This window comes from Schistocerca nitens, chromosome 4, assembly GCF_023898315.1.
Source record: "Schistocerca nitens isolate TAMUIC-IGC-003100 chromosome 4, iqSchNite1.1, whole genome shotgun sequence".
In the NCBI taxonomy this organism is placed as follows: Eukaryota; Metazoa; Arthropoda; class Insecta; order Orthoptera; family Acrididae; genus Schistocerca; species Schistocerca nitens.
The window spans coordinates 43,881,208-43,903,166 of record NC_064617.1 but is presented as its reverse complement, the minus strand read 5'-3'; the positions used below and the strand labels follow the sequence as shown (position 1 = coordinate 43,903,166).

At 48.4% G+C, this 21,959-nt stretch overlaps 1 protein-coding gene across 1 annotated transcript in view; it reads left to right on the top strand.

Annotated features, from left to right (window-relative positions):
* LOC126251459 (uncharacterized) overlaps positions 1–17,877 on the top strand; it is a 62,996-nt gene extending 45,119 nt beyond the window's left edge. The window contains exons 2-3 of the mRNA XM_049951890.1: positions 16,952–17,425; positions 17,469–17,877. Coding sequence (XP_049807847.1) covers positions 16,952–17,425; positions 17,469–17,877 — 883 coding nt within the window. The remainder of the gene's footprint in view (positions 1–16,951; positions 17,426–17,468) is intronic.
* The last annotated feature ends 4,082 nt before the right edge of the window (positions 17,878–21,959 follow it).

Genomic DNA, 21,959 nt, shown 5'->3' with positions numbered 1-21,959 from the left:
GGGACTCAACTTCTGAGGTCATCAATCCCGTAGAACTTAGAGCTACTTAAACCTAACTAACCTAAGGACATCACACACATCCATGCCCGAGGCAGGATTCTAGCCTGTGACCGTAGCGATCGCGCGGTTCCAGACTGAAGCGCCTAGAACCGTTCGGCCACTCCGGCCGGCTAACACCGTTGAGGAAGTGTATTTCAGAGGGATTGATGGTCGAAATTCTTCATGAAAGATATATCTTGCAGTCCTTCAGATGAACCAGCACCATCGCTCTTGGTGATGTCACGTTCGGAGTTTGCTGAACATCGGATGCCGCCGCCCTTACGCCCCTGCTGACAGTGTTACTGTGTGTACTACAGACCTCGGACTCTTCAAGTTCTCCAATACTGGTTACCATGTATTACGATAAATGGTAGATAAGCAAAATGTATATATTCTTATTAGTAGCAGTATGGTTCACAATCAACTGAAAGCCTCTTAATGAGTTTTTTATCTAACGTCTGTCTGCTGAATCAGCAGGCAAAATGTGATTATGAGGCATCAGGCGCAAGTTATTTTCATATCATGCTCACAGCAACCATTTCCCATGGAAAGAGGAATCCTTCTTCAGATATTCCCAGAAGCAGGTTCTCTCTTTCTTTCTTTATGGTGTTTGGGAGAGGAAAGTAGGTTGAGCAGACGGACCTTGCTGCTCCAAAACGAAACTTGGTGTTAAAAAAGAAATTTCTGTAGGAATATTTACTAACGGGAGCACCATGAACGTTGAAGTGGCACTCGGCTTGTCACCGGTGCGATGGTAGTGTGAGGCTTCTCAGCACTCGCTGCAGCCCTGTGACAGATAATTCAGCTGCGTTACCTCTGACACATGACTGTTACCTGTGCTGGGTCACTTATCTTACACTGTACAAGGTAGACGTAAACCTGCCTCAGTTGTTTGATTACCATTTTCAATTGTCTTGCGGAAGAAAATACGATTTCTCACATGTTATCGAATCCAAGACTTCATCTATATCTACGAACCACTTTTAAGTCCATTGCAGGGAGTCTGTCCCGTTGTGCCAATTATTAGGGTTTCTTCCCATTCCGTTCACCTATGGAACGTGCGAATAATGATGGTTTAAATGCCTCTAAGAGTACGGTAATTAATTGTCCTCAGAATTCCTATGAGACTGATATGTAGGGTGTATTGGTAGATTCCTAGAGTAATCAGATAAAGCCGTTTTTGAAACCTTCTAAGTAGGCTTTCGTTGGATACCTTACGTGTATCTTCAACAGTCGGCCAGTTCACTTCCCTCAGCACCTCTGTAACACTCTCTCACATGTAAAACTAACCTGTGACTCTCTCACATGTAAAACTAACCTGTGACAATTATTGCAGTTCTTCGCAATTTTTAAATATTCTCTCTTTGCCCCATTTGGTGAAAGTTCGACACATGAGAAATATTCTAGAACTGGTTTTGATAGGAAGTGCAGATGTCGTACTGGGTCAAACGCTTTTCGGAAATCAGGAAATCTGCATCTACCAGAGTGCTTTGGTCAAAACTCGGACTATATGACGTGATTAATGTGTGTCTCCCATGTTCGATGTATACGGAAACCATGCTGGCTGCCATGAAGTAGGTCATTTTGTCATTTTGTTCGAGATATCTTCAAAATCGTTCAAATGGCTCTGAGCAGTATGGGACTCAACTTCTGAGGTCATTAGTCCCCTAGAACTTAGAACTAGTTAAATCTAACTAACATAAGGACATCACACACATCCATGACCGAGGCAGGATTCCAACCTGCGACCGTAGCGGTCTCGCGGTTCCACACTGCAGCGCCTAGAACCACACGGCCACTTCGGCCGGCTCGAGATATCTCTTTATATTTTGGCTCAGTGTATATTCTACATGGTACGAAAATTAAAGTGGGGTAATTCTTCTGTGTTCTTCCTTTGTAGACGCATATATGAACTGGAGTTAAGCGTTTTAGCTTTTGCTTCGGTAGCTGTGACTGTACACAAAAGTTGGTGTACAAGAGTCCGTTTCCAATCTTTATGTTCTAAGTAGTTTTCGAAGAAGGGATTGGATAACATTTCCAAGGGTGATTTGTCATGATCGTTTCTACCAAAATTGTAATTTTACCATTGGGTTGCTGCATGACCAAAATCTCCATCAATGATAAATTTATGATTGGGGAACTTACGTGCAAACAAATGAGGTTTTCTCTAAACTTTTCGCTTACAATAGAACGACAATCCGCTGGTCGATCGAATGGTCCAATTACCATTTTGCCCAAAGAGTCTTGCCCAAAGAATCTCTCATTCAGCTTCAAATTCTGTCTCGGCGGGTCTGTGTTCCTTGTTTATTACGACAAATCCCACTACCCTATCTTTTTTATCAAAGTTAAATTTTTCCCAAAACGTTATAGCTATCAATGTCAGGAGCCAACCATCTTTCTGTACCTCAGATTCTGTAGGCTTCATTACTTTCCAGATGCACATTGAACTCTGGCACTTTGTTGCAAATGCTTTGGCAGTTAACTACAGCCGCGCGGGATTAGATGAACGGTCTAAGGCGCTGCAGTCATGGACTGTGCGGCTGATCCCGGCGAGGTTCGAGTGCTCCCTCGGGCATGGGTGTGTGTGTTTGTAATTAGGATAATTTAAGTTAAGTACACTACTGGCCATTAAAATTGCTTCACCAAGAAGAAATGCAGATGATAAACGGGTATTCATTGGACAAATATATTATACTAGATCTGACATGTGATTACATTTTCACGCAATTTGGGTGCATAGATCCTGAGAAATCAGTACCCAGAACAACCACCTCTGGCCGTAACAACGGCCTTGATACGCCTGGGCATTGAGTCAAACAGAGCTTGGATGGCGTGTACAGGTACAGCTGCCCATGTAGCTTCAACACGATACCACAGTTCATCAAGGGCAGTGACTGGCGTATTGTGGCGAGCCAGTTGCTCGGCCACCATTGACCAGACGTTTTCAATCGGTGAGAGATCTGGAGAATGTTCTGGCCAGGCATCAGTCGAACATTTTCTGTACCCATAAACGCCCGTACAGGACCTGCAACAAGCTGTCGTGCATTATAATGCTGAAATGTAGGGTTTCGTAGGGATAGAATGAAGGGTAGAGCCACGGGTGGTAACACATCTGAATGTAACGTCCACTGTTCAAAGTGCCGTCAATGCGAACAATAGGTGACCATGGCGTGTAACCAATGGCACCCCATACCATCATGCCGGGTGATACGCCAGTATGGCGACGACGAATACACGCTTCCAATGTGCGTTCACTGCGATGTCGCCAAACACGCATGCGCCCATCATGATGCTGTAAACAGAACCTGGATCCACCCGAAAAATGACTTTTTGCCATTCGTGCACCCAGCTTCGTCGTTGAGTACACCATCGCAGGCGCTTTTGTCTGTGATGTAGCGTCAAGGATAACCGCAACCATGGTGTCCGAGCTGATAATCCATACTGCTGCAAACTTCGTCGAACTGTTCATGCAGATGGTTGTTGTCTTGCAAACGTCCCCATCTGTTGACTCAGGGATCGAGACGTGGCTGCAAGATCCGTTACAGCAATGCGGACAAGATGCCTGTCATCTCGACTGCTAGTGATACGAGGCCGTTGGGATCCAGTACGGCGTTCCGTATTACCCTCCTGAACCCACCGATTCCATATTCTGCTAACAATTGGATCTCGACCAACGCGAGCAGCAATGTCGCGATACGATAAACCGCGATCGTGATAGGCTACAATCCGACCTTTATCAAAGTCGGAAACGTGATGGTACGCGTTTCCCCTCCTTACACGAGGCATCACAACAACGTTTCACCAGGCAACGCCGGTCAACTGCTGCATGTGTGTGAGAAATCGGTTGGAAACTTCCCTCATGTCAGCACGTTTTAGGTGTCGCCACCGGAGCCAACCTTGTGTGAATGCTCTGAAAAGCTAATCATTTGCATATCACAGCATCTTCTTCCTGTCGGTTAAATTTCATGTCTGTAGCACCTCATCTTCGTGGCGTAGCAATTTTAATGGCCAGTACTGTACGATGCGCTACTGAACTGATGAAGTCGCGTGGAAAGCTGGAATGCCATTTTCTCGAAAACTATTGAGTTTAAGTCGAAGTACGTGTCCCTTTATTTTCACTCTTCTCTCAACCTACGAAGTTTCCACTGTGTCAGAGCGGTAATAAATTTTAGATAGAAGCCTTCCTCGTAAATAAAACAGTCTGTCTATCAGTGAGAACCGTATCAAAATCCCTACAGTGGTTGTCGAAATTATTCTTCACATACAGATTGAAAAATGCGACGGGGGACACTACATATATGAGAGCAAATCAGCAAGTCCTAGCCCCTAATTTTTGTAGCCAAATTACGGTTATAAATGCGATTTCAACATATCCATTTCCGGCGTTGGACTCATCTTGGCTTGTTCTGGCCTTATCTTTCGGTAGCTCCGCCGCACGGCACTGCTATGAGTTCTTAAAGTTGGCGGTTGTGGTTCATACGTCGGTGGCGTTGGAGCAACGAAGCTTGATTTGTTTTCTATGGAGCAAGGGACGAACAGCCTCCGAGATCTACAGGGACGTGCAGCCCACATGTGTGGAAAACTGCCTCGCTTTGAGAACTGTGAGGACGTGGTGGTGTTGTTAGTTCGACAAAGGTCATGAGGTCTTGCATCTCAAAGAGCGATCGTGGAGGCCGCGTTTGTTGCTGACTGATGACTATAATCTCGCGCAGATGCAATGTTGAAAGCAGATCGGTGCGTGCAAATCACGACCATTTACCGAGAGCTTGGCATATTGTGTGGGAGTGCTTACGACATCGTTCAACGGTCGTTATGGTACCGCAGAGTTTCATGTCAGTGGGAGCCTAAGCAGTTGGACGACATGATGGAAGGCAAACGAATGATGTCTTCACTGAATCATCTGCAATGGTACTCCAAGGAGGGTGAAAGTTCCCTGGACACCCATATTACTGGCGATAAAACGTGGATACTGCATTTGACACCGGAATTCAAGCAGCAGAGCATGTTGTGGAAACATCCAGGTTCGCCTGTGACAAAATAAATTCCGTTCAACGCCATCTGTTGGGAAAGTGATGTTAACGACCTTTCGAGATAGCCGTGGACTGCTCCTGCTGGATTTCACGCCACAATGTGCAACCGTCAATGTCGACAGTTATTGTTCCACACTGTCACATCCGAGAGCTCCCGTCAGGCGAAGGCCGAGGGGTGGCAATTAGAACTGCCTAAAAGCTCCAGCCATTCCGGACCACCCACCATACAGTCCAGACCCCGCCCCTATTGATTTGCACGTTTTAGCACCACTGAAGAAGTTACTGGCAGGACAGCGATTCACAAGTAACAATGAACCAAGACAGCAGTCCGAAGGTGGTTCCATAATCGAATTCTGTTTCTGGGGCACATCAAATTTAGTGTTGCAATGGGAAAAATGTGTGAATCGGTGTGGGGACTATGTGAAATGATTTGGATGTATATTTGTCATTACCTGTATGCACCTTACTTCTGCTAATAGAAAACAGGGGCAAAGACATTCCGATTTGCCTTCGCACACGAGTGACCCAGCCCACTACGCACGGGTAGTATTAAGTATGTACAGTCAGACAGCTTGCGTGGCGTAGCATATTTTCCTAGCGGGCTACTGCGTGGAGTTATGAACAAATTTCAGAGAACAACGTTTTAACTGAATATCGTCACTTCCATATAACTTACGCGATGTAAGTGGCACACGACATAAAAGTTGACAGGAGGCATGAATGTTACGTGTTCGATATTGAATTCGCGGTTGGAGTGATATCTCATGACAATAATGGTAGCACAACGTGATATAAGAAATATGTTTGCAACGAATGCAAAAACTGTATGTGAATCATGTGTGTATGTGTGTGTGAATGATTCAATTTGTATCAGAGGCTGGCAGAGGTTACGCAGATAAATAATAATAATAATAAACCACACACAAAATGACAATACAAGTTTGGCTCTTTTATAGAATGAATTTTCACCCTGAGGTGGAGTCTGCACTGATATGGAACTTCCTGGCAGGTTAAAACTGTGTGCTGGAGCGAGACTGGAACCTGAGGCCCTTACCTTCCACGGGCAAGTGCTCTACCAACAGAGACGATTGGTCTTGACTCGTACTTGGGTAGCTCAGTTGGTAGAGCGCTTGAGCGTGAAGGGCGAAGATCCCAGGTTCGAGCCTCGTTCAGGCAAACAGTTTTAACCTGCCACGAAGTTACATATCGGCGCACACTCCGCTGCAAAGTGAAAATTCATTCTGTAAACATCCTCCAGGCTTTCGCTGCAAGTTACGCAGGAGAACATCTGTGAAGTTTGGAAGGAAGGAGATGAGGAACTGGCGAAATGAAGTTGTTTATTTTGTGTTAACAGTACTTCCCTTGTGAAGCTTAGCACGCACTGTGATGCATTGTCGAGGCTCATTGCTGCAGCTCTTTCCCGTGGACTCTCTATACCGCATAGATGACTGTGTCCATATATGGGTTTGATTCAAGAAAGGCAGAAAGCTGACAGTAACGATGGCGATTATTGCTGAAACGACTGGTTTTCGGTTATATCGTTTTTTTTTTCAAGGTCAGTTTAAATGCACTGTGAGAACCGCTCAAAATAACTGGTTTAAGAGATAACCGATTTTCGGTTTTTTGTTCCTATTATGTTCTGTAAATAAGGATGGAAATCGAACAAAGATTGAAAAAGTTTTTTCTCCCTCAATTTCAAAACACAAAGAATCAGAATATTGAACTAATAGGAAAACAGAAAAAGGCTCAGTCCATGTACGGTTCGCCGCTTTTCTCGAACAGTGAAACATGGTTGACTACAACAAAAAATCCCCAGTGTTCTCCTATTGACTGGAAGTATTTGTAACTCTGCTCAAAAGTCGTGTTGTAATAGCAGATCGTACCACTACTTAGGCATTGCAATCAGTCAGTGCTATAGGGTGAAAACTGAGGTTGGAGAACTCTATTCTTCGTGTTAATTTGTCCGTTTTCATTTGTTAAAAGCAGATAAAGGCGTTTTGTGTACACAGGCAGTAGATGATTTGATTTGTGGTTTTATTTTAAACTATTAGTGAACTGTTAAGTTCCAAGTTTTCTCGTTACATGATGTCGCAAGTTTGTTGTAGCTTCTCCCATTTTTAATCTTTTAAAGCAAATGGACTTCGTAAAATACCTCAGACGAGGAATGGTTCCATTCTGTAATACAACTGATGTGAGAAACTGCCATATAGACCAGACAGCGCAAGTCTCACACCCTGCATGTACACGCATACCAAGTAATATGCCACGCCACATGGCAACTGTACATTTTTGACCCAGCAGAGGTATACCAATTCTTATACTATTCGTTTGTTGCCCGTATCTGTCGGTATTGTTACTAACATAGAAGTGATTCTTCTTCCCATTTTCTATTACAACACAATATTTCAAACCAATGCTAATTTTAGTAATAAAAACACTCGTTCCTTAAAAAAAGTTTTATTTAAAAACAGACGATTTTAGCATTGCTGCAATGGCTAATTGATATTTCGATTACTTCTACCCGGTTGTTGTTGTTGTGGTCTTCAGTCCAGAGACTGGTTTGATGCAGCTCTCCATGCTACTCTATCCTGTGCAAGCTTCTTCATCTCCCAGTACCTACTGCAACCTACATCCTTCTGAATCTGCTTAGTGTATTCATCTCTTGGTCTCCCCCTACGATTTTTAACCTCCACACTGCCCTCCAATACTAAATTGGTGATCCCTTGATGCCTCAGAACATACCCTACCAACCGATCCCTTCTTCTGGTCAAGTTGTGCCACAAACTCCTCTTCTCCCCAATCCTACTCAGTACCTCCTCATTAGTTATGTGATCTACCCATCTAATCTTCAGCATTCTTCTGTAGCAGCACATTTCGAAAGCTTCTATTCTCTTCTTGTCCAAACTATTTACCGTCCATGTTTCACTTCCATACATGGCTACACTCCATACAAATACTTTCAGAAACGACTTCCTGACACTTAAATCTATACTCGATGTTAACAAATTTCTCTTCTTCATAAACGCTTTCCTTACCATTGCCAGTCTACATTTTATATCCTCTCTACTTCGACCATCATCAGTCATTTTGCTCCCAAAATACCAAAACTTCTTTACTACTTTAAGTGTGTCATTTCCTAATCTAATACCCTCAACATCACCCGACTTAATTCGACTACATTCCATTATCCTCGTTTTGCTTTTGTTGATGTTCAATTTATATCCTCCCTTCAAGACAACATCCATTCCGTTCAACTGCTCTTCCAAGTCCTTTGCTGTCTCTGACAGAATTACAATGTCATCGGCGAACCTCAAAGTTTTTATTTGTTCTCCATGGATTTTAATACCTACTCCGAATTTTTCTTTTATTTCCTTTACTGCTTGCTCAATATACAGATTGAATAACATCGGGGAGAGGCTACAACCCTGTCTCACTCCTTTCCCCACTAATGCTTCCCTTTCATGCCCCTCGACTCTTATAACTGCCATCTGGTTTCTGTACAAATTGTAAATAGCCTTTTCTCCCTGTATTTTACCCCTGCCACCTTTAGAATTTGAAAGAGAGTATTCCAGTCAACATTATCAAAAGCTTTCTCTAAGTCTCCAAATGCTAGAAACGTAGGTTTGCCTTTCCTTAATCTTTCTTCTAAGGTAAGTCGTAAGGTCAGTATTGCCTCACGTGTACCAGTATTTCTATGGAATCCAAACTGATCTTCCCCGTGGTCGGCTTCTACTAGCTTTTCCATTCGTCTGTACAGAATTCGTGTTAGTATTTTGCAGCTGTGGCTTATTAAACTGATTGTTCGGTAATTCTCACATCTGTCAACACCTGCTTTCTTTGGGATTGGAATTATTATATTCTTCTTGAAGTCTGAGGGTATTTCGCCTGTTTCATACATCTTGCTCACCAGATGGTAGAGTATTGTCAGGACTGGCTCTCCCAAGGCCGTCAGTAGTTCCAATGGAATGTTGTCTACTCCGGCGGCCTTGTTTCGACTCAGGTCTTTCAGTGCTCTGTCAAACTCATCACGCCGTATCGTATCTCCCATTTCATCTTCATCCACATCCTCTTCCATTTCCATAAAATTGTCCTCAAGTACATAGCCCTTGTATAGACCCTCTATATACTCCCTCCACCTTTCTGCTTTCCCTTCTTTGCTTAGAACTGGGTTTCCATCTGAGCTCTTGATGTACCCGGTTATTAGTAAAATAATAGAAGCACTTAATATGACCACGGCCAAACAAATACCGAAAAATACCCGTATCGGTTTTAGCCAGTCAACGAAGCAAAGATGCTTTTTGGAAAAAATTTTACTCGTAGAAAAAAAAAATAACATCACATATTTTGGATTCGCATGTTTTCTTCGCAATACAATTCTTGGTTAAAAGTACTTCATTATTTCAAACTGTGTCTCATCACAGCCTGATGATGAAGTGGTTATCTTTTCGTCATTGCCCATATTTATTATGATACTTCAGGGTTGAGTGACTGACTGCTCATTGTTCTAGGAGTTTGCTGTGAACTGAGTGTGCGAACTGCGATTGCTAATCTGAGGCAAGCAGCCATTGGCAGATTGAAATTGCAGCCATATTTCAAAAGGGTTATCGCCAGATCATTGAGAGGTGATACTAGGTTAAGAGACAGAGTGGAAAAAGGGAACTCTTCCGGGATTTGATCACACAACCTTTCGGCTTCCAGCCACACGTTCTACCGCTCACTACACCACCACATGAGATATTACGAATTAGGTCCTGGTTGCTGCATTCACAAGACATTGTTGCTGTCTCTGGTTATGGCCCCTGTTTGGTAGTTGAAAATGGTATCGTTTTCACAACTTAATTTCAATTCGTCCTAATTCAGACAGTTTGTATGAAATGTATATAAGCTACACAGAAAAACTTTCCTCAAGACTCAGCGTATCTGTTAGTAAAAATCGGGTAAAAAGCACCACAGAATTTCCTGAGACTAGCCTGCCTTTACAGATGGACGCGAGCAAGCGACTTAAAGTCATGGCGTACCTCCTAATATCGCGTCGGAGCTCTTTTTCTTCGGCGTAGTGCAGCAACTCAACGTAGCACCGACTCAACAAGTCGTTGGAGGTCCCCAGCAGAAAGAGCCATGCTAACTCTATAGCCGCCTACAATTGCGAAAGTGTTGCCGATGCGGGGTGTTGTGCACGAACTGCTCTCTCGATTATGTACCATAACTGTTCGATGGAGTTCATGTCGGGCTATCTGGTTGGCCAAATCCTTTTTTTGAATTGTCCAGAATATTCTTCAAACCAATCGAAAACAACTGTCAACCGTTGACATGGGGTACAGTCAACCATAAAAATTACATAGCTGTTTGGGAACATGAAGTTCATGAAAGGCTGCTAATGTTTTCCAAGTAGCCGAACATAACCGAGTAGCCAGTCGATTCCATATAAACACAAACCACACTATAATGGAGCCACCAACAGCTAACACTGTGTCTTGTTGACACCTTGGGTCCACGGATTCGTAGGGTCTGCACCACACTGGAATTCTACCATGAGCTCTTACCAACTGAAATCGGGATTCATCTGAGCAGGCCACAGTTTTCCAGTTATCCAGGGTGCAACTGATACGCTCACGAGCCCAGGAGAGGCACTGTAGGCGATGTCGTGTTGTTAACAAAGGCACTCGCCTCGGTCGTCTGCTGGCATAGCCCATTAACGCCAAATTTCGCCGTATTGTCCTAGCGGGTACGCTCGTCGTGCGTCCCACATTGATTTCTGCGATTATTTCACGCAGTGTTGCGTGTCTGTCAGCATTGACAACTGTACGGAAACGCCGCTGCTGTCGGTCGTTCAGCGAAGGCTATCAGCCACAGCGTTGTCTGTGGTGAAAGGTAATGACTGATTTATATATATATATATATATATATATATATATATATATATATATATATATATATACTGTAAAGAACCTATCTTTTGCATGTAAGTGTAGCTGTATCAGTGTAAAACTTTGTTCATAATGAATTATAAGAAAATATTAATTTACGTGCTTCTTATGATTCCGTTCGTAGATCCTTGTCTTAAGGACATTTTTTCTCCGCAAGTCCGTAAGTATTTGCAAACTGGTTATGACAACACCTTGAATGACTAGTAAAACCCCAAATATTATTAATCCGGAACAATGCTAGAGCAATGTTCTATTAACATATTGCTTCGCTGTAAATTACTTTAAGACTGCAATTTGAACACTAATGTTTTGTAATATTGTCACGTCGAAACCGTAGTGATGGCCAAATCCGAAGGCAGGGTCATCAGCGAAATAGACTACTTAGAACTGACGCTATTTTTATTACCGACGTGAATGTGGAGCTACAACAGAAGTGAACTCCTGGACGGAGAATGTAGCTATAGCATTGAAGAACGCTGGTGTTGATACAGACAGCGACTACTTCAGAATGCTGGTATTTACATATACATCGAATATTCCGCAATACACAGACATCACGAACATTAGACATTTCAAGAACCTTCCTCAACTTATAAACACTTAATAGCAAATCAATGCTATTGGCTGTGTTTGAACTTGCGATCTACAGCACTCAATGCTATTAGTTGCGCTGCAGTATTGTGCCACTTGCGTGTTAAACGATTTGAAATAGAGATTCAAGAGGGCAGGTCCTGACAACGTAGCAATAAATAAATTAAAAAATGCTTCGAGGCACTCACTAAAACTGGGGAAACCATCAGAATCACTTAGTAGGCGTCTAAAGGATAACCACAGTCAATACAGTTGCGGCCGAAATATATACATCTCGAGGAAATAATGTTCATGTATAGCATTGGTGTAGCTAGTGGAGCGAGTGCAGCCGTTATGTTACTGATTCCAAAGGCTGCATTACACTTTCCATAAATACGTCACGACAGAAATAGCTTCCAAAAGTGATTAACAACTCTGCCACTACACATCATAACAATGTGGGCCTAAAAAGACCACTACATAAATAAACTCGCCATTGTGAGCCTAGAATATGCACTGTTGCGCAATGTTTAGTAATTTCATTGTATTACAATTACACAAAATGAAATTTCATGACTTATTTGCAGGTCCCAGAACCTTCCCCGTAGTGTCAACGGAGTAGGGTTAATGTAATGTGAACGTCAAATTATTGTTGATTCGGCACTGTGATTCGGGCCAGCCCTGATTTACAGTTATAGGTGTTCGGAACCAGAAGCGATGCGATATTTGGTATCAGTACAAATATCGGAAATTCTCTCGATACCTCGATAATATCGGAAAAGTCAACTAGTACCGGAGCCGCCGCAACATATTGATTGCTTATTTATTTATAAGCTTTTTTTTTATTTAGAACGAAACGCTGCATTTATGGAAATACGTTATGTTTTCATGATCCAACATTAAATTCAAACTGAAAACAAATGTAAGAAGTATATGATAACTTTTCTAAGCGCAAGCAAAACACAGAACTTGACAAACATTTTAAGCTATCAATGTATATTATTAGTATAGCCCACCATTACAACTCTCTCTTTAAGACAAAAGCTCTCCATTTCAATACAAGACAAAGTGTACTGTTGGAATTATGTTACGTCTGTATGAAACAAATGGAGGACTGGTTTTCAGGTGTTTCTACCAAAACACTGTGCTCTGCTGATCCATCTGGTTCTCGATGTTTCAGTTACTTCTGTACAACTACAGGTCCTGGGTTCAATAATAAAAATCATATTACAGTCATTTAAAAATATTCTCACCTCAGACTCGTTTACACTGACGTGACAAAGATGGCGTAGCGATGTACACACATACAGATGGCCATAATATCAAGCACACAGGGTATAAAAGGGCAGTCCTTTGACGGAGCTCTCAGTTTTAGTCACGTGATTCATGTGGAAAGGCTTCCGCCGTGATTATGGCCGCGCGACAGGAATTAACAGACTTTGAACGCGGAATTGTAGTTGGAGCTAGAAACATGGGACATTCCATTTCGGAAATCGTTATGGAATTTAATATTCCGTGACCCTCAGTGTCCAGGGTGTGCCGAGACTACCAAATCTCAGGCTATTGAATATGAGTTCTGCAAACTGTCTTGAGCACCTACTTCGGCAGACCACACGCGATGGAGGTCTCTCAGATCCTGTAGGTAAAAACAGGCCGGACCTTGTCTATGGCATTACTAAAGAGACGGGGATCATGATGACATCATAACAACTATAGTTACGAAAGTTATTTAATCAGTCAAGAAGGCTAGGAGAGTATTTCTGCTACAAAAAGCAGATAAACAGTCGTTAGCATCTCACTTAGTCAGTGATCTGACATCACGTAGTTCCAGTAAGATGGATGTGAAGTTTCTATGGACAAAGTGTAAGCCGACTGTAAATCGTGGTCTGGAGACATACACTCCTGGAAATTGAAATAAGAACACCGTGAATTCATTGTCCCAGGAAGGAGAAACTTTATTGACACATTCCTGGGGTCAGATACATCACATGATCACACTGACAGAACCACAGGCACATAGACACAGGCAACAGAGCATGCACAATGTCGGCACTAGTACAGTGTATATCCACCTTTCGCAGCAATGCAGGCTGCTATTCTCCCATGGAGACGATCGTAGAGATGCTGGATGTAGTCCTGTGGAACGGCTTGCCATGCCATTTCCACCTGGCGCCTCAGTTGGACCAGCGTTCGTGCTGGACGTGCAGACCGCGTAAGACGACGCTTCATCCAGTCCCAAACATGCTCAATGGGGGACAGATCCGGAGATCTTGCTGGCCAGGGTAGTTGACTTACACCTTCTAGAGCACGTTGGGTGGCACGGGATACATGCGGACGTGCATTGTCCTGTTGGAACAGCAAGTTCCCTTGCCGGTCTAGGAATGGTAGAACGATGGGTTCGATGACGGTTTGGATGTACCGTGCACTATTCAGTGTCCCCTCGACGATCACCAGTGGTGTACGGCCAGTGTAGGAGATCGCTCCCCACACCATGATGCCGGGTGTTGGCCCTGTGTGCCTCGTTCGTATGCAGTCCTGATTGTGGCGCTCACCTGCACGGCGCCAAACACGCATACGACCATCATTGGCACCAAGGCAGAAGCGACTCTCATCGCTGAAGACGACACGTCTCCATTCGTCCCTCCATTCACGCCTGTCGCGACACCACTGGAGGCGGGCTGCACGATGTTGGGGCGTGAGCGGAAGACGGCCTAACGGTGTGCGGGACCGTAGCCCAGCTTCATGGAGACGGTTGCGAATGGTCCTCGCCGATACCCCAGGAGCAACAGTGTCCCTAATTTGCTGGGAAGTGGCGGTGCGGTCCCCTACGGCACTGCGTAGGATCCTACGGTCTTGGCGTGCATCCGTGCGTCGCTGCGGTCCGGTCCCAGGTCGACGGGCACGTGCACCTTCCGCCGACCACTGGCGACAACATCGATGTACTGTGGAGACCTCACGCCCCACGTGTTGAGCAATTCGGCGGTACGTCCACCCGGCCTCACGCATGCCCACTATACGCCCTCGCTCAAAGTCCGTCAACTGCACATACGGTTCACGTCCACGCTGTCGCGGCATGCTACCAGTGTTAAAGACTGCGATGGAGCTCCGTATGCCACGGCAAACTGGCTGACACTGACGGCGGCGGTGCACAAATGCTGCGCAGCTAGCGCCATTCGACGGCCACCACCGCGGTTCCTGGTGTGTCCGCTGTGCCGTGCGTGTGATCATTGCTTGTACAGCCCTATCGCAGTGTCTGGAGCAAGTATGGTGGGTCTGACACACCGGTGTCAATGTGTTCTTTTTTCCATTTCCAGGAGTGTATGAACGTAGTAGGTGGATTAAGGACGGAAAAGACTAACCATTTATAACAACAAACTTCTGAAAATGATGCAGAGGCTGTTGCACTCTGGATTCAAAATGGAATGCGCAATGACGACAGTAAAGGTTGGTACAGATTCTGAGAAGCTGTCGAAGTTGATTGATTGTAAGAGGATACAAGATGACTAAGACAAAATTTCTAGCTTGTGTGATGGGAGGCAGCTGGCTCTAAATGACGAAAAATGTGAGTTAATGCGGATGAATGGAAAAATTAATATGTAGTGTTCCGATACAGCATTAGTAGTGTACTGCTTGACACAATCACATTATTTAAATATATAGGAGTAAAGTCGCAAAGCGTCATGAAATGGAACGGTTATGTGATGAGTGTGATAGGGATGGTGAATGGTGAACTTCGGTTAATTGGGAGAATTTTGGGAAAGTGTGATTCATTTGTAAAGGAAACCACATATAGGACACTAGCGCTTCGTATTTTTGAATACTGCTAGTGTATTTTGGATACGTACCAGGTCAGATTAAAGGAATACATCGAAGCAATTAGAAGGCACGCTGCTAGCTTTGTTATCGATAGGTACGAAAAACACGCAAGTATTTCGGAAACTCAAATGGGAATTAATCATAACATGTAAGCTTTCACGGCCGGCGACTTCATTAATTAAAACTTCCGGGCTAAATTTCCGTGGTCCATATATAAAACTTCTTCTCTTTCCTGACGTTTTGTTGCCTACTGCGGGCAACATCTTTCGAGGTGAGTCGGCGACTGGCTGCTAGGCGCTGGAGGTCCCGCTTATATAGAGCGCTTAGATAGCGCCACCACTCATCACGTGCTTTTGACTTTAATACTATCTCTGGGTAGTGCCATCTCTCTCGAGTACAGGTAATCGATTGTCACTTCGTCAATTTGTCCCAATCTACAGTTCCTTTTTTTGTTCCGTTAGGCGGGTATTAACACTCCTTTTAGTTGTTCCAATATAAACCATGCCACAGCTACACGGAATTATCATCCTAGGCACAAGAGAGGAGTCATAAAAACTTTTTTGAACAGGGCTAATAACATCTGTGAGCCAAGTTAATTGCAAGATGAATTAAGCCATTTGCGAACGGCTTTCCAGAGAAATGGGTACACTGACAACGAGATAGATCGAGCACCGCACTGTAGAAGAAAAGTGTCGGAAAATACATGACAACAACAACTGTTGGCTGGAAAAGTTTTTCTGCCATTTATTCATAACATCACGGACCGTATTGCAAAGTTTTGGCCAAGTTTCAAGCGGAGACAATCTTTCGACCTACCAAGAAAATTTGTGAATGTTTGAGATCTGTGAAAGACTCACGACACAACCCAGCTACTGCAGGTGTGTATAAAATTCCGTGCTGGTGTGGCTTATATTGCTGTGGTTTATGTTGGAACAACTGAAAGGAGTGTTAATATCCGCCTAACAGAACACAAAAGGAACTGTAGATTGGGACAAATTGACAAATGAGCTTTAGCGGAACACGTTTTCAAAGACGGTGATCACGAAATAAAATGTGTTGAGACAAACGTGACAGCTAGGACCTCACATTATTATCCCCGCATGTATAGAAAAGCTATAGAGATCTACAAGCACGAAAATAATGTTAGTAAAAAAGAAGGATTAAAACTAGACAGGATATGGCGGTCGACTTTGCACCAACGAAGTGACAATCGATTACCTGTAATCGAGAGAGATGGCACTAGCCAGAGATAGTTTTAAAGTCGAAAGCACGTGATGAGTGGTCGCGCTATCCAATCGCTCTGTATAAGCGGGACCTCCAGCGCCTAGCAGCCACACGACACACGCACGACGCACGCGCCTACGCACGCACTCGAGTGCTGCTCGAGATGTCGACGAGAGAGGAGTGTTTCCATGCGAAGGGTGTGGCGGATCGTCGTCCGTCGGGGCAGCTCAGGCGACTGAGCTGATCCCGGTGGAGGCCCCGTCCGGCCCCCCCACCTGTGACGAACCGGCTACCGACTCCTGACTATGCTAAGGATGACTCTTTTACATCTAACTGGCACTATAGTGGCCGAGCGTTCATTCTTACGAACAAGCTCGCTCACGAGAGCTCCTACCTTGGCCGAGAAGATAATGAAGCGGCCATACTCGCCTTCTGTACCATTTTGAAGGCTGCTGCACTACCGCACAAGAGACAGCAAGAGTCGCGTGTGCCACCGAGAGCCTCGCCGGCCGCACTGCAAGAGATTGCTGCCCCGGCGGTGGCGGCCTCGGCGGGTGTTGCGCCGCTGGACTCGACCACTCGAGAGGTCGATGTGGCCCAGGTTGCCCCTCTGGCCCCAGAGACACAGGAAGAGCCGGCGGCTGCGCTAGTTGATGCCCCGTCCTGCGCTAGGAGAAACCCGGCGGTCTGGACGGGGGCACAGTCTGCTGCAGATACCACCGAGGTGGACGCCATCGAACTGCCGGACGGAAATCTTGCTGAGGCTTTTTCCGGGGCATCGACCCTGACGATGCCCGCTCGCCCAGAAAGCGCCGGGCTGTGACGCACTTCCATTATGACAATTCCTCCCTGACACCGCGAGGCCGCGGAAGAAGGCGTCTAGGGCCTCCCGCGCCTCCACCACAGAGGCTGTGAAGACGGTCGCGGGCTCCTCCCGGAGCACCGCCGAGCCGAGACCGACAACGAAGACGCAGCCACCCCCTCGCTCGCCTGCTGCCTCCCGGCAGCCTGATGCGGACGGCTCTGTTGCCCCACCCAGGCGGGGCACCGCCAGGGCTGATGCGCTGCAGCAAACGCAGCCGCTGCCGACCGCCAACGCATTTACAGGCGCCAGTGTAGACGTCGTCCCATTGGACGGCGACGCGCCTCTGCCGCCGCCCCAGAACGAGCCGCCGCCCCCTCCGCTTATCGTCGTCCAATGGGACGGCGTCTACAAGGATTTCCAGCAAAAATTTGACAGGGTGGTTACGTCCTCTTCAAGGTCACAGTGACGTCCAATGAAGAGCACCGCACGGTGATGGACACCACCTGCAAGGATGGTCTCCCGTGTTACACGCACCCTTCCGAGCCGCGAAACTTCTGAAGGTGGTTTTCCGCCACCTTCCCCTCAATTATGGCGCGGACTACCTCCGAGAGGAGCTCGAGGACATCGGCTTTAGCATCCGGTCCACCGACCTGATGAAGTCCCCTCGAACTCAACTCACCGAGACATACCGCTGTACCAGGTTGTCCTCGTTGACAACCTGGAAAGCCGGAAGATTTTCCAGCTGCAGCGGGTCGCAATGTCAAGGTCGCGGTGGAACCGATTCGGGCCAAAGGCAAGAGGACCCAGTGCTTCTCGTGCCAGAGGCTGGACCACGTCTCCCGCTACTGCTCCATGCTGCCCCACTGCGTTAAGTGCGCGGGACAGCACGAGAGCAAATCCTGCGGGCTCAACCGAGAACAAAACCCGACGTGCTGCGGCGGGCCGCGCGTTGCCAGTTACAGACGCTGTTCGGCCTTCAAACGGGGCCGAACCCAGCAACTGGGCGTGGCTGCTCCTTCTCGTAAAGTGCACCCGTCCACCAGCTTTGCTGCCGCCACCGAGGGCGGACCGACTGCCTCCTCCACTCAAGAACGGAGCAGGTCGCTGGCGAGCGGCAGCAGCCGACTGCGCCTTCTGCGGCTTCGCCCGGGCTGTTGGCAACCGCGGCACCCACGCCTGACGCGCGGGATGCCGCCACACGCAGGCGTAGCCGGCGCGCGAGCCGGGGCAACCCTGCCACTGCGCGACGGACTGCCGCCGTCACTCTGCCGAGGCAGCCCCCGGCAACTCGTGCTGCGCCGCCACTGCAACTAGCTGCCGATGTTCCACGGCAGTCGTCTTCTACGGAGCGGTCGCAACGAGCCGGCCCGTAGCGGAGGCCGCCCCAGCGCCCCCACCGCCGACTCGGCTCCGATCGCTTTTGCGGTCGTTGAGCCAGCTGCTCGAGCAACTCCCGGAGCTCGTCACCGCGGTCACGACGGCCCTCCAGGCCGGCGTTGCTGCTTCTCGCCGCCACGGATAACCGCGACATCCGTGGCCTCACCGTCTGCGCCTTCAACGCGAACAGCTCGGTCCCCCAGCAAGGGGAATTCAGGACGTTCTTGCGCGACGAGGCAACTGACTTTTGCCTCGTGTTCGAGACATTCCTGAAGCCAGGAATTCATGTCAAGACGGCCAACTATCGGTGCTACCACACCGACAGGCTGACCCACGGTGGCCGGACGGCCATCTAAGTCAAGGCGTCCCTCAAACATCACGAAGTCCAGCTGCCGCCCCTCACCGCGGTGGGAGCCACTAGGGTGGCTGTCACCACTACGGCGGGGTCATCACCTGCGCTGCGGCCTACAGGTCGCCGAGGGGACTGCTTCAGGAGGCTCACTTCGACACCCTGCTGGCGTTGCGCGGGAAGATCTTCATTGTGGGCGACTTGAACGCCAACCACACGCAATGGAACTCCCGATCACCAACGTTAGCGGCCACCACCTCCTTTGCGCCATACAACGGCATGACGCGATAGTACTGGGGCCCTACGACCTCACCGTCCTCTCCCATCGCGGCCAGCCTGACGTGCTCCACGTCGCCGTACTGAAAGGTGTCGGGCACATCACGTCTGCCACTGTTAGATGCGCCATGTCGTCCAACCACCTTCCGGTGGTCTTCGACATGGACATGATCGGTGCCTCTATGCCGACCGACCGCCGCAACTTCCGCGGCATAGATGGGGCCAGATGTCGAGATCTTGGATCGCCTCGAAGACGCGCCCGACCCGGATGTACAGGGAGCCGACGCAGGGTTGGCCTTCTTCACTCTGCGCGCTCTCGGTGCACCAGAGGCCGCCACTCCCAGGCGGCCGGGACGGCCGTGAGAAATGTCGCGCCAACTCCCGCCGCACATCTTGGAGGCGATCAAGCACAAGAATCGCCTCTTTCGAGAGTGGCAGCTGACGCGGCTGACCGAGACGAAGCGTCGCCTCAACAGGGCGCAGCGCGAGATTCGGGCCGCCACAGATGATCACCGGAATCGTGAATGGGCGGGCCATGTGGCCACCCTAACGACGACAGATGGCAGTGCTTGGCGGACGGCCAGGCGCTTCCTTCGCCGTCACCAGCGAGTCCCGCCCCTCCACGTGGGTGCGAACGTTGTGTGCGAGCCGGATGCGAAAGCCAACATGCTCGCGGACACTTCGCGGAAAATTTGCAGCCCGCCGATGGCGTGTTCGATGCCGACCTCGTCCGCCCAGTGGAAGACCGCCTCCCGGTTTTCCTCACTGAGAGTGAGGAGGACGACACGATAGAGGAAATAACAGCTGCAGAAGTCGATCTGCAGCTCCGTCGCCTCAACCCCAAGAAGGCGGCTGGCACGGATGGTGTCACCGACTGCATGTTGAGGTTGCTACCGCCAGAGGTACACCAGGCTCTAGCGTACATCTTCAAGAGCATCCTCCGCTCTGGGACTTTCCCTTCCCCAAGGCAAGGACCCACGTCAGGCAGGAACTACCGGCCGATCAGCCTGCTCCCTTCCTTCTCAAAAGTCTTTGAGAGGTTGTAGGTGGAGCGGCTGCCACGCCACGTGACGGAGCAGCAGCTCATCCCCGAGGAACAGTTCGGGTTCCGGAGCGGCCGCTCGAACAGCCAGCAGCTGTTGCGCCTCGTCGAGCAGGCGATTCGAGCGCTGGAGACGCGGGAGTACCTAGGGGCGGTGCTTCTCGACGTCTCCGAGGCCTTCGACTGCGCGTGGCACGACGGCCTCGTGTACAAACGTTTTGTACACAGGGTACCAACGTCGTACGTGGTCCTACTGCGCTCGTATCTATCGGGCCGCACATTGCACGTCCGCGCAGATGGAGGCACCTCCACCGAGCGGCAGATTCGAGCGGGAGTGCCGCAGGGGTCGGTTCTCGGCCCCCTGCTGTATTCCCTGTACACCGCCGACGCACCGTGGATGGCACGCGTGGAGTTAGCGCTTTATGCTGACGACACTGCGATGTTCACCCGCAGCACTAACGCGGGCGAGATGCGCCGCCTCCTCCAGCTCGGATGTGACGTCCTGGGTGTCTGGTCCACGAAGTGGCTCCTGAAGTACAACGTTGCGAAGAGCCAGGCTGTCGTTTTCAGCAGGAAGACTGCGGCCGGTCACGATCGTGGGGGGTCCCATCCCACGGTTGCGGAACGGAAAAACCTCGGTGTCACACTGGACAGGAACCCGACGTGGCTGCCCCACGTCCGCGACATCAGAGGCAAAGCTGTGCGGAGACTACGTGCGCTGTACGCGCTGCTCAACTCCTCGTCTGCACTACCTCCACTCCACGGCCTCTCCATGCACCTGGCCTCGGTACGGCCGGTTCCGGAATATGCGACCCTGGTGTGGGGTAACGCAGTAGCGACGCACATTGCGACGCTACGACGCCTCCAGAATAGGGCGCTGCGACTGGTGCTCCACAAGCCACCTCGCTACCCCACGAGGTTGCTCCACGAGGAAGCAGGCATCCCTTTCCTGCGGGATCGCTTCCGGCAAATCGTCAGGGTGTTCTACAACAACGCATAACACTCTGGCAGACTTCTAATTCGTGGATTGGGCCAACAGGTCCACCACAGGCCGACAACACGCTGGCCCGACCTACTGCCGGAGTATTTCCCTCCCGCAGTCCCGACGAAGATACAAAGAGCGACTCTACAGCCAGGGACGCTCACTGAGGACAGCTCGTCAAAACAGGCCCCACTGACAACACCACAGGTCAGCGCAGGAACAGCAACTCCGCTGCCTACACTGCCTCTACGCGTGGCATATGTCGCCAGTGTTTTACTGCGAGCGAGCCAGCCTACCAGCCAGTCCCCCTCGGGGGACTCAGCATTTATTTGCTGGGTACGGGCTCGGCGAACCCGGGGTCCCCGAGCTGTGGACTGGTGTGCGCCGCCAGTCCTCTGACACCGTAAGCTCTGGGCATGCTTCAGCGACCACCGTGTGGTACAACGGTGGAACGTTGTCTGTCGCAGGGATCGGGGATGGTGGCTTGATTGCCTGGATCGCGAGGATGGTACATACCTCTAT